Here is a 13,048-nt window from a genome sequence, read left to right as displayed (position 1 = left end):
CGTTAATCCTTACCTCTCTATTTTATTTTATTTTGATGATGTTTGTTTTAATTTTTTTTTATGGAAGAAGCATTTTAATAAAAGAAAGTGGCTTGTCACTGGTTTGATAACGGCATCAAACTCCAGAATATTATAGATTCAAGTATCGATAAATCCAGGGAAATTTCTTGTGAAAATATTTTATAGAAAAACAATAGAATTTGGGATAAATCAGGCATATATCTAGTAACAACACCAAACAAATTTTCGTTTTTCATCGATAGAATTTGCTGTAATGTGTCCAACGTAAAATATATCCATATAATGAACAACACCTGTTTGTTTAGTTTTTCAAAAGCAAAGCAATTTTATAAATATTTTTCGATATAGGTGGAATTTTGGTAGAAAGTGTCCCTCGGAACGTATAATATACAGTAAAAATGTCTAATTTCTCGAAAACGGTAACGCTCTTTGCTCCAAAGCAATTAAATGGTCGAGGTCCGCTTCATAAATAAGTCCTCTATTTTTTGTCTTAGATGCTACAGTCTCCGTAACCGCTTCGAGCGAACGTTTTTTTAAATTTTTCCTTTTTTTGGAGGAGAAGCACTTTGTGTTTCGGCTTGGAAGGCCCGGTAGTTGATACAAATTTCGGAAGCTCAGAAGAGACTTAAGAAGTTCCCGATGAAGTGGATGGCGACGATATCCCCATTAATTAATTGGCCAGGTCATCCACGTTCTGGGATACAGATACATCTTTCAAATAAATTTTATCTACCTAAAAAAGACAAAATTAGAGATTACTTTATTAAAATAGGCAATCATTAACCAAAACTAAAACCAAATACGCAATACAAATATGGACCCGAAATTAAGAACCTATGACTTGAAAATACTTGTATTAAGCCAATATATACCTGTATATATGAAGACGCCAGACCCAATTTATCTCTCCAATTTGCCATTAAGGCGTTGAATGGGACATGGACATCGATCAGGTGTGCCGCCTTGTTTGTTAAGTATTCCGTGTTTGGCGTGGACTCTCTTGACAATGGCATTTAAAACCTCGAAGCTCACCCTTTTTCCAGAATTTCCAACCATTTAATTAGGCTTCACGGGATATCGTAGAATGCATACCGCGATATATTTGTCTACGTTTTGGAAGTTCATATTTTTTAATTAAAAGTTTCAGGACTGTCGGAATAGCGTAGAAAACTGGTATGGTTACCTTCTGTTAAGTGCAATGAACTAAAGCCACTAAATTTTATTTCAACAATAAATTTCCTAATACGCATACTTGATGTCTATTGAAGAAAACGAAACACTTAGTGATTTAGTCATTAGTCATAGCTATCAGCTACGTTATACAGGGTGTTACGGACAAGAGTACCGACACTTTTATAATGTGTTCTATGGGTCAATACGAGTTGAAAATGTCCCATAGAGCGTTCTCACATTTGTATACTACGAAGATGCTGGTAGAACGCAAGTCGTGGTCTTTTGTGGCGACACCAACTTCAAATGATATAAGGCGATGGAAAAAACGTACGAGAAAAGATAAGATACTTCTAACAGTATTAATATACGGAATGAGCTCTCGACCTCGAGGGGGCTTGTTTAAGCCTTTTCTTCGGACAAAAGCGAGGAATTTCACTTTTTTTGAATAACGTTTCTCTACGTTTCAACAGTTATTTCAGACTTTGACTCTGGGTACTCTACGAGGGGGGGGGGGGGGGGATGTGGAAGATTTCTTCTTATCAATGGATTTTTTCGTGGCTACTCTTCCGTTTACTGGATTCCGGATTAAGTGAGCTTCCGGTGAACGGGGTTTCGGATTACGCAAGACACACACACACGTGGTTTCTTGTCTCGCGGTGACAGTTCATCTTGCCGGATTACGAAAACAAACAAGCCGGTTTTTGGTAACTAACGTGCCTGATTACGGTACGGAGGTCTGGGTCACGACGATGAACTTCTTCGACAAGCTTGGGGAGGCGTACTAGCGTATGTACTTCGGATTTCTATCTGGAACTTCTGGTTAGACAAGAGGATCGTTCTATTTCATCTGGAATTTATCCTCGGGTTTGTTAGGTAATCGGCGTCCAACAAGACGAGGTGGAGAGTTCATTCTTCTTCCTATTGGGATACTCTGGATGGATGTCAGCTTGATATTTAGCGCGGGATCGTGCGATCGCGACAAAGGATCGTTTCGCGGCACGTGGCTGGAAAGCAAAATCCATCTCTCTCTTTCGCTTTAAAAATCTAACTCTCCTCGTTTTCGGCTCCGTCGTCTGGTTTTGTTCCGAGGGTTATCGAGTGGAGTTGAAAATAAAAAAAATAGGTGAACTCACATTGAATCGGGATCATTGGTTTAATTGAATCTTATGACCTGTCCGGTGGCGGATGGCGTGGGATTAATTATCGAGAGTCAATCTTGATTGGATCTACGTGGTTGTGGGGGGAAAGGGGGGTTAGAGTAGTAGAAAGTTACTTTTCGTTTCGTTTTCGAGTGTAAATTTCGGTTCTCGCGCAGGACCTTGACATTGGGTGCAAGCGAGGGAGAACACTGAAGCCGGTAGTATGTATTGTCTCTGCTTGAGACGTGGTCTTGAACTTGTAGACTTGGAAACTCGCGCTTTTTGTTGGAATTTCGTACCTGGTAGTAGGGATTACGTCAGCAAATCCGACAGGGGTCTAATGGGATCGCTACGAGCTTAGGGAAGAGTGCAGGTGAAGTCTGGAAAGTTTTTGGGCGACTCTGGCCTGGGAAAAGGGGAGGGGGTATTGTTTCACTGCTTGATGAACCTTCGGAAAATGTTTTTAATTTGGCTGTAGTGCAATTCCTCTCGCTACACTCTTAAACCCAAATTTTAATTTTGAAGCTCTAGAAAATGAGGTGACAAAATTGGTTGGCTCTATAAGTGAACTTTTTTTAAATTTTAGCAGAACCAGTCAACACAAGCAAGATAAATTTGAGAAAACAACAACCAAATAAATGTAAACACAATATAAAATGATTAATATCAACCCAATGTAATCACAAACTCATTATTTTTAGACACCTGATGATAAAGGATTTTAAAGAATTGACTCCGCCAAGTGGATGGTCTATGCAATTATTAGATAGTGGTGTCTCATTTACTAAACACAGAAATAGACTAATAGTGTTATCGTGCGAATTCTTTTTAAATAAATCCATTAGTGAGCGAATTTTCGTATCCATCAATGCATTGAGTAAAAACATTCCATACACCAAAATTGTGCAAAGTCTAAAAATTTACCACAAGAGTAACGCATTCAAATTCTTCGCAAGATCAAACCATTTTCAAATCGGTCCTGGCAATGATGACCAAGATCTTGTTGGTCTTTTCAAAACAAGGCGCCCAAACAATCATAAAACCAATATCAATTATTGTGATAATTTAAAATATGTATATAGTAACAGATGTAAGCGAGACTTAATTTGTCCTAAAGATTCTGGGTGCATGACCGGTTTCATTGATATCAATGATCGTCTTAACATGCTGGATGTTATCAAGCGAAAAGTAAATGAGACACCACCTCTTGCAACAAGTATACTCCAGTTTATGGTTCGTGGCATCGCAAGCAATATCAGAATTATCTATGCCCATTTTCCAATGAATGGTGCTACGAGTGCCGAACTGTATTCTGTCATTTGGGAAGCTATTGCATTATTGGAAAATAACGGTTTGAGAATTTTAGCCGTGGTTGGAGATGGTGCTGCGACAAATCGCAAATTCTTCCGTATGTGTTCCAGTGAAGAAACTTTAGAAAAACGTTCCGTTTGTGACCCAAACTATATGTGCAGCTGATGAAGAAAGGGATATATACTTCATTTCTGACCCTCCACATCTCATCCAAACGGTACGCAACAGTTTCAGTAACTCAGGTGCAAATTCTAAGGCTCGTGCTTTGTCGAAAAATGGGGGATGAGATAGCTTGGAAAGTTTTCGAACGAATTTATTACAGTCAAATAAGAATAAAAGTTCAATTCAAGAATTTTTCTAAGCTAACTTACGCTCATGTTTTCCTAAATACATATTCGAAGATGAGAGTCAATTTAGCTGCTCAAGTTATGAGCGAAACCGTGGCATCTGCAATCGAATTTCTCTTCCCAAATAATAAATACCATGAAAATATAAAATTTATACGGACATTTTATAAATTTTTCGATTTCTGCAATGTCTTGAAACAGCACCTCAATCAGGACACGCTTGAACCATATTTTGGTAAACACCGATGCGCAGGTGGACGAAAGTGTAGTCCTTCAGTTACCCTTTTTTAAGCGTATATGGGTAAGCTGAAAGCGTTATCAGGGCTTGTTGTGAAAGCCGTTAGCGGCAACACTACAATTTCTGACAAGAAAATAAATTGATTCTTTTCAATGTTTGAAACTTATATTTTAACTATAAAAATCTTCTAAAACCAATAAAAACAATAATGTGAAAGACAATATTTTTCTCACTTAGGATATACCTTAATATAAAATTAATTTCAATTTATTTTAGAGTTGATTAATCTTAATACTTATGGCAATTTAGGAACAGTTAGTTTAGTGCTCTGCTTGCGAAACTGCTTGGGGTCCTAGGAAAACCTCTGTAGGAAAGAACTGGTAAAAAAGTTCAAGATCAGGGTCCCCATTTAAGAAGCTATAATCATAATTGTCTTGAATTTGAACTACGCTCTCGCACACGGAGTTAGCCTCTGTTCGAGGAACTTGACTTGAGGAACTTGTCGGTATACATTTTTGAAGAGGTCTAGATCAGTGTCTCCATTTAAAAAGCTATAATTGGAATTGATAAAAATTGAACTTTGAGATGAGCTGTTAGACTTAATTTCTGGAAGGTGAATAGTCGGTATTTCATTTAATGGTAATGGTATTGGCAATATCATTGTTTTGGTAAATGGTTTTCTTTGAGGTTCATCCGCTGGGTTCATGGATAAATCTTCTGGGAAATTAGCATAGTTCGGAATTTTTCCATTCATTACAGCGTCCGAGAGTTCAATTCGACAGTGCCTCTTGACTAGAGAAAAAGCCATCTACGTATTTGGTCACAAGAAAGTTTTCCGGAGTTCTGGTGTTAGTGATTACAGACAATGGTTTACGGCTTGATTTTCGTAGCTCTAATTTTGGTTCTACTCTTTCAGTTTTCGAGTTCTCTTTTTGAACGGCACTGTCAACCGAGATTTCCATTTTAACCATTAATTCATTAAATTAAAAATCTAGGATACGACTCACTCATTTTTTTGGATTTGTTCTGAAATAATTTTGAAGTTTGGATATTTAGCTTGCAATAGATGACGAAAACCTTGATTTTTCCATTAGCTCTTGATTATTTGACATGTTTCTTTTAAAATAGCGTCCCTTGTAGTGCCTTTTAATTTCAAACCTCCACTCTAGCTTGAGGATAAGGCAGAAGAACGACATTTTGACCATCGTTGATGGTTGTTAAAAACATAATTTCTACTAATATTCACCATGGTAAATAATAAGTTTAATATATAACAACAGCATCTTTATCTATTCTAAATTCAAATGTCTTACTTCCTAGTTCCATGAAAGTCCAATGTAAAAAATGGTGTACAGCAGCTTAATAATTAATAAGTTAAATAAACGATAGTAAATGGGTATTAAAATTAAGACTTACCTTTCCATTGAAGAGACATCAGAGATAATTTAGATATTCTCCGTCCCTATTCTCTAGGGCAGGAATCATAACGTCAAACCGCAAACCGACCTGGCCTGCTGGAGTGGGGTTAGAGTTACGTTTTTCCCCTCACTTGTCACTCCCTATCTAAATTATCTCTGGTCTAACTTACTCATAAATCCATAATTGTACAAAGCTAGGAGGGAGATAAGCATATAATCCTTGTGTCGAGGTAGTCTTATCTAGCTAAAACTAAACCATACTTTGGGAATTTTAACTAATGTTTCTTAATTTGAACTGGGGATTCTAGGTCCTAATTTATTTACTAGATTTCATAGCGCAGGCTTTATATTACTATAAAAGCGTTAATTAAGTATTGATAGGCCCCCTAACAGTACCCTTGTTTTAATTTTTGGTGTTTACAATTTTAGGTTTCCCGTAGAAAACTAAACTTTTTGGAAAATCTGTCCCCACCTCATTGTGTTACATTCCCGTGTTCAGATGATAGAACCAAACTAAGAGATACTGAGAGGCTTACGTGCAGTGCCAGCAGTCAAACTGAATATTTAAATGCTGCAGCTGTTTGCCACACGGTTATGCCAATTTTTACGTATTGTTATAGAAAATCAGTTGCAAACGGAAGCGTCCATCACGGAGTTCAGGTTGACACCGCTGCAGCATCTATCAATACTTTGAATGATTACTCCTGCAAAGATTACTCTGGCTTAACACTTATGATTTTCATAAATCTTGTAGAAGCTCTTACACCATATGCTCCAAACAATTTTTTTAATTTGTCAATTATTGACCAAACAGTACTACTATTAATGAGCTTGCGACTTGGGCTAATTTTGCCAATCTTTGTTTTTGTATTTCAGTTTCAAAAACCATGGTATCAAACATTTTTAGTATTTGGTAACCGATAATGAGTATCAAATGAAAGAACTCATTTGTTGGCTTCCACGAGAAACAAGATAGCATACCATGTCAAATCATTTAGAGACAAGTACTCAAAGACAACTTGTATTTTAGATTATGCTGAGGTGTTAGTGCAAATACCAAAACAAATAAGGGCTAGAGCTCAAACCTTTAGTTCCTTTAAGCATCATATGTTTAGTTGGTAAAGCACCTACTGGATATTTAATGATTGTATGAGTCTTTTGGTGGACGAGTGAGTGATAAAAGAATAGTTTTGAAGTCAGCAATAGTGTAATATTTTCTGTCGGGAGATCAATTTATTGCGGACTGGGGATTAACCGTTGGATTGGAAGTTGCAATGAAGCAAGCCACCTTAAACATACCTGCATTTACTAAAAGTAATGTGATCAAGATGTGGTGCCATAGCAAGAATGAAGTTTTACAGAATACTTAAAAATGTGTTTGACATTAAAAGTTTAAATAGGAACGCAGACTTATATTGTTAGGATCGTACAAGTGTAATTGGATAACCCGTCGGTAGAGGGCGCCCATGTAAGGAAACGATCATCGTAGAGAAAGCACGGACGATACAGAGGCACTTCCCTACGCGTAAGCTCGCGTATAAGAAGTCCGGTGCGTACCTAATAAATTGTATAAATATGTATCTAAATAAATAGTGTTATCGATATTAAGTGTGTTAATTGTTAGAAAGATTAAACCTAACAAATTGGCGACGGGAAGTGGATTTAAACCAATTTTTTACGCCTCATTCGATAACTTTCTAGCCCAGTCACGACGACCACGTCGACGCGCCGCCATTTTCAGCGAGAGGGTAGAAAGCTGAAGCCGTAAGCAATGCATCTCAGGGATTGAACAGAAATTGCACAAGATGCCTCGGTACGCACCACTTTGAGTGGGAATGTATGTTTAAACAGGCTGAATGCTACAAATGTCACAGGATTGGACATTTAAGTAAAGCATGTCGGAGTGAAAATCAAGCTGGTCAACAACCGCAGAACACTACATCTACTCAAAGTCATGAAAATAATCGTCAACGTAGACGACGTAATAAACATTCATCAAATGCGTCCAAGCAACAGAACAACTAAGTAACGGAATCTGGAATCTCCACAAGTACGGATTCGAATTTAGAATATGATTTTTTGTTTCACATTGAAGAGGTACGGCCAAAGGCGTTCAAGAACGTAAATACCATTGTACCAGTTTCAAATGTATCATCCCCACCACCGATTAAAGTTACTTGTCTGGTAAACAACTTACCAATCACATTCAATGTCGATATGGGATCGGCACATAAACTCATTCCTGGATCCGTGAATGCATTAGTACCGAACCTTAGCCAAGATTGCAATTAATCTGTCTCCATTCTCTGGCGATGCAGTCAATATTCTAGGTCAGACGACGGTGGAAGCCACGTATGAGGGATTGAAGTTGACCTTACCAGTACTTGTTTATAAAGGTTCAGGACAGAATCTCATGCGACGTAGCTGGATTTTGTCAGGATTTCATTTATTTCAAAATTCTCACAGCACCATTCTCCATATCGAGTCATCGCCTTCAACGTTATGAGACATTCTAGAAAAGCACGAAGATTTTTTTCCCCTAGCTTGGGTTGTTTGAAGGACATTAAAGTGAATATTCACATTAAACAGAACGCTCAAACGCCACGTTTCTTTCAAGCTAGATCACTACCCTTTCATCTCTAGGATATTGTGGAAGAGGAGATATCTCGACTACAACGGGAGGTTAAATTTGCCTTGTGCCTCATGCTGAATATGCAGCATCTGTGGTTCCGATCATGAAAAACAATGGCTTCATACGACTGTGGGGGGATAACAAGGTTACGGCTAATAAAATAAATGACGTGAAGCAGTACCCTCTCCCAAAAGAGGAAGTGATTTTGGCGAAATTAGCCGGCTGTACAGTTTTCGCTCGTTTGGACTTACTCAACGCCTATAATCAGTTGGAACTCCATGATGATTCTCGAAAATATCTCATCATCAACACTACGAAAGGACTTTTCGAACCGACCCGATTAGCTTTTGGTGTCTCCAGTGCGTCTGCGTTTTTTCAGCGTTATATTGAAATGATCCTACAAAATTTCCTAGATGAATTCCATACCAGGATGACATAATCATTGGTGGAAAAGGCGACGCCGATTTATTGGTACAATTAGACAAGGTATTAGAGACATTGAAAACGTCGGTATTAAAGGCGAATAGGGACAAATGTAAATTCTTGGAGAAATCTGTAGATTTTCTCGGATATCGATTGGATGCCGCGAGGTTGCAATCTCAAGAATCGAAAGTTGGCGCGATTAGAGAAGCTCCTGCACCGGACAATGTGGTCAAGTTGCTATCCTTTTTAGGGTTGATAAATTATTACGCCAGATTCATCCCTGATGCTTCAACGTTACTAGCTCCATTATACATGCTTTGTAGCAAGTCATCACGTGGACTGGAATACACGAGCGCACGTTTTACAAGCCAAAAAAAGCCATTCAGTCCAAAGACTTAGTCTTATTCGACCTAGAGAAGAGCTGATTTTGGCATGCGACGCATCTCCAGTTGGATTAGGCGCCGTCATATCGCACAATATAGGTGACGTAGAAAGGCCCATTGCCTTTGCCTCGTGCACTTGGTCCTCTACGGAAAGGATGTATCCGCAGATTAAAAAAGAGGCTATTTCAATCGTTTTCGGAATTACAGGCTTTCGCGACTATTTGCTAGGCAAGGCATTCACATTAGTGAGGGATCACAGACCGTTGGTAATAATGTTCAACGAGGATAAGCCACTACCACCGATGGCTACCATTGGTCTTCAACGGGGGACCCTTATTTTGTCCGGTTACGATTAGAAGATGAAATACAAGAAAGGCGAGCTACACGGAAATGCGGATGCATTGAGTCGCCTACCTCTTAAGACACCGGACGTGAAACCACCGCTCCCAGCGGAGCTTGTTCTTTTACTACGCTCTGGTCCTTTTGGAACAATTAACGTAGATAAGATGACTTGTGCAACACAATCCGATCCACTATTACAAAAAGTGAAATTCTACACACTAGAGCAATGGCTCATGAAGTCGGAAGTTCCTGCTCTAATATTTTCATCACAGCACGGAAATTTCACTAACCGATGGAGTTCTTTTTATTGCCAACAGGGTAATAGTTCCTACCACTTGACGTCCACAGATTTTAGCCGAGCTTCATAGTACACATCAAGTCTTGAGATCCAGGAAAGAAATAGCTCGATCCAAAGTATGGTGGGGAGGTATAGATCGTGACTTGCAAGAAACATCAGCAGCTTGTCATATATGTCGACCACATGCAACGATGTTGGATTTGTTTCACCCATGGAATAATCCGAAGTCGACAACGCCCTCTCAGCAATAATGGCCACATTAGTCAGTGATAACGCGTCTTATTTCACGAGCGATGAATTTAGGACGTTTGTGGACAAGAATAGCATAAACCATAAAGCCATTGCATTGTAACACCCCCTCGAACGGGCAAGCAGAACGTTATGTAAGAACTGTTAAGACAATTCTCAAGAAAATCTCGGGTGGCACGTCTCCTGAAATTCACCTAGTCGCACAAGTATTGGATTGATACCAAGATTATTCTTTCAACCTTCGAATCGCTAGGTTCTTATTGAATTATAGAAGAACCCCAGTAAACGGCGGATTGTCACCAGCGGAGAGAATGCTAAGTCAACCGATCAGAACGAAGTTGGATTTGTTTCACCCATGGAAGAATCCTAAGTCGACAACGCCCTCTCAGGAATATTGTCCATCAGATTATACCGTCTCTCAGACAGCATTTGCCCGCAATTTTGGTAAAGGCCTCGCGTGGATTCCCGGTTGTGTAACGAAGAAACTTGGCTCAGTCATGTACGAGATATCGACAGCTTCAGGGACAGTAACCCATCATCATGATCAGATGCGAGACCGACATGTCGACTACACTCCCCAGGCAACTACATCCCCTGTCACTAGGCAGGATGTGTCGCCAAAAAAACCCGTACTTTAACCGTCGACTGGAAACAAGAAGAAAGTATCATTCGAACCAACTCCCTCTGCAAAAGATCAGTCATCTACGTCTGTTGCAGCAACCAAGGCTCCAGAATCAGCAAACTCTTCCTCGGCTATATCGCTGCATGCCCAATCTCAGACTCCAAGGCGTTGAAGTCGAAAGCACAAACCGCGAGTCATTTTTAATATTAAAAAACGAATCATTTGATTGTATGTAATTAATTTCAAAAAAGGAAAGTAATGTTAGGATCGTATAACTGTTATTGGATAACCAATCGGTAGAGGGCACCCATGGAAAGAAAATATCATCGTAGGGAAAGCATGGACGATATATTTTGTAGTGATTGCTACTCTTTGTAATTTACAGAGACTTCTAATTAAAGAGTCTTGAGTAAATGGAAATAGTTATTTCGTTTATTTTGTGTTACACACACACACACACACACACAAACATATATATATATATATAGATATATATATATATAAATATATGAATTAATGGTTTTAAAAAGGTGGTGAATTTGGTATTTGCCAAGCTATTGTTTTACGATGTCGTCCCCGTTGGCAACACTTACCATATCTTTTGAGCCAATCAACATATCTTTTTTTAGATATACTTGATCGGGTTTTTTCGATCAGTCAAACCAAGTGTCGCTGGTTAAAAATAGTTAGCGGTGATTTGTGAGTCTCTTTCGTACGACCCACCTTAAAAACCTTTTAAGAAATATGCACTCTTATAAATTTGGATCCGTTTGACTTTTAAATTTCGATTATCTTTTATTCTGTATTGCTGCTATACCTTTACATTGTGTGAAGGTTTCAGCTCTGTCAGATAAATAGGGGCACAACATCCTCCCTTTTCCGATTTCTTTTTAAAATACGTATTTGCGTTATCTCTAATGGCGGGTCAGGTTTTGGTGCAATAGAAAATTAGTCGCCCATTACTGATGGAGAATGAGCTATTAATAGATTGGTTTCTATCGGATTTCAGATACGGGACCCAAATTTAGAATACAGATAAAGAAGTGGAGTCAGACTCTATGCTTAACCCTTTTAACACGTGCCGAGGCTTATTGTGCGAACTCGAATTTGCTACGTAGCTCCTATGGGATTTGAGATACGGGGCTCAAACTTTTAATACAGTTGCGAAACTGAAGTTTGACCCTATTCTTAACTCTATTAACCACCGCGCCGAGGGTTAGTGATCGTATGTTAATTTTCTTCTAAGTTCCTATTGGTGTTGAGATACGGAGATAAAATGTGAAACTAATATTAAAGCTTTGGCGGACTGGTTTTAAATTATACTCGTCCCACCGTCTAGCGGGATGTGATGGTTGGTGAGAAAAAGGCACTTCAATAACACATCTTCAAGGAAATCACCAATAAATAATATATCCGAGAGCCAGGATCTGCAAGTTACTGTTTATTTGGTACTTGTTGATATAATGGAAACTATTCACTAACCCAAAGAATTTGAAAAAGCAACCTACTGTTTTAATATGATACTTTGTTGCTAAAGTTTTCGAAATACTTTGATTTTCACCATCTAACAACACTGGTATTCTTTGCGATTGAGGCGGTGTTAGAGCAAAGCCAAAATCATCTCAACAGTCATAATCCTTAAGTATAAATAAATAAATAAATAAATACACTTTTGTGGTTACCAAGTGTGTCAGCGCCTTTGGAAATATCTTCTGAGAGCTAGTCTCACTATTGACTACTAAGCCAACTAGATGGCTATGTATTGGAAGCGTTCTCTTTGGTCTATGGGCTAATTTGTCTTGGCCCAATTTTCTCTCATTTTAGTAGTCGCTGGTGGTGATGGAGTGGCGAAAATTTTATAATTTGGTGTCGTGTACTTTACTTTCTTTTTACTTCGCGGCAAGCTCTCAGTGGAAAATAAATCTGACACTTAAGGATATTATGTAACTGTTGGTGTTACGTTCATGGCTTTTGTCAATCGATGTGGTTATTGAGAAAGAAATTAGATTGATTTTTCACAGGATGATTATGATTGTTCTTAAAAACTAGGTGGTTTATAAAGCGCTGCGTTTAATAAAAATATCTTAGGCTATAGTAGTGTTTTTATCAAGTTAAAAGTGATTTAAATAGTGTTCTTAACGGTCGGGGTGAGTGCGAAATCGTTGTTATTAATTGTTTTTGTAAGTAACTCTAAGAGTGAGACAGGAATCCATACCTCTACTTGAAATGCTTTTCCTGCCGCATCGCGTAGGGTAAGCAGACATTTGCCAAACTCATAGTGAAATTTCGAGAGTGACCCCACCCGTTTCAGGGCTGGCTCAAGTAATTTTTTTCACCCGGACAAGGGGGATTTTTGGCGCCCCTGTTATTTAGAAACTAAATTAAACTACCCCCGTAAAAAACATTACCATGTCCGTGTTATAAATTTACGGTTTTCATAACAATAAATAAT

The 13,048-nt window shown here is 38.5% G+C and overlaps 1 protein-coding gene across 1 annotated transcript; it reads left to right on the top strand.

Annotated features, from left to right (window-relative positions):
• The first annotated feature begins 9,975 nt into the window (after window positions 1-9,975).
• LOC149939292 (uncharacterized) lies at window positions 9,976-10,612 on the top strand. The gene is made up of 2 exons (XM_090179104.1): window positions 9,976-10,073; window positions 10,228-10,612. The coding sequence occupies exons 1-2, from the start codon at window positions 9,976-9,978 to the stop codon at window positions 10,610-10,612; spliced, it is 483 nt and encodes a 160-aa protein (XP_090035230.1).
• The last annotated feature ends 2,436 nt before the right edge of the window (window positions 10,613-13,048 follow it).

This window comes from Leiobunum rupestre, chromosome 6 (genome assembly GCF_980474605.1).
Source record: "Leiobunum rupestre chromosome 6, qqLeiRupe1.1.hap1, whole genome shotgun sequence".
Lineage (NCBI taxonomy): Eukaryota > Metazoa > Arthropoda > Arachnida > Opiliones > Sclerosomatidae > Leiobunum > Leiobunum rupestre.
The sequence above is the reverse complement of the archived record's forward strand: the minus strand, read 5'-3'. Positions and strand labels throughout refer to the sequence as shown.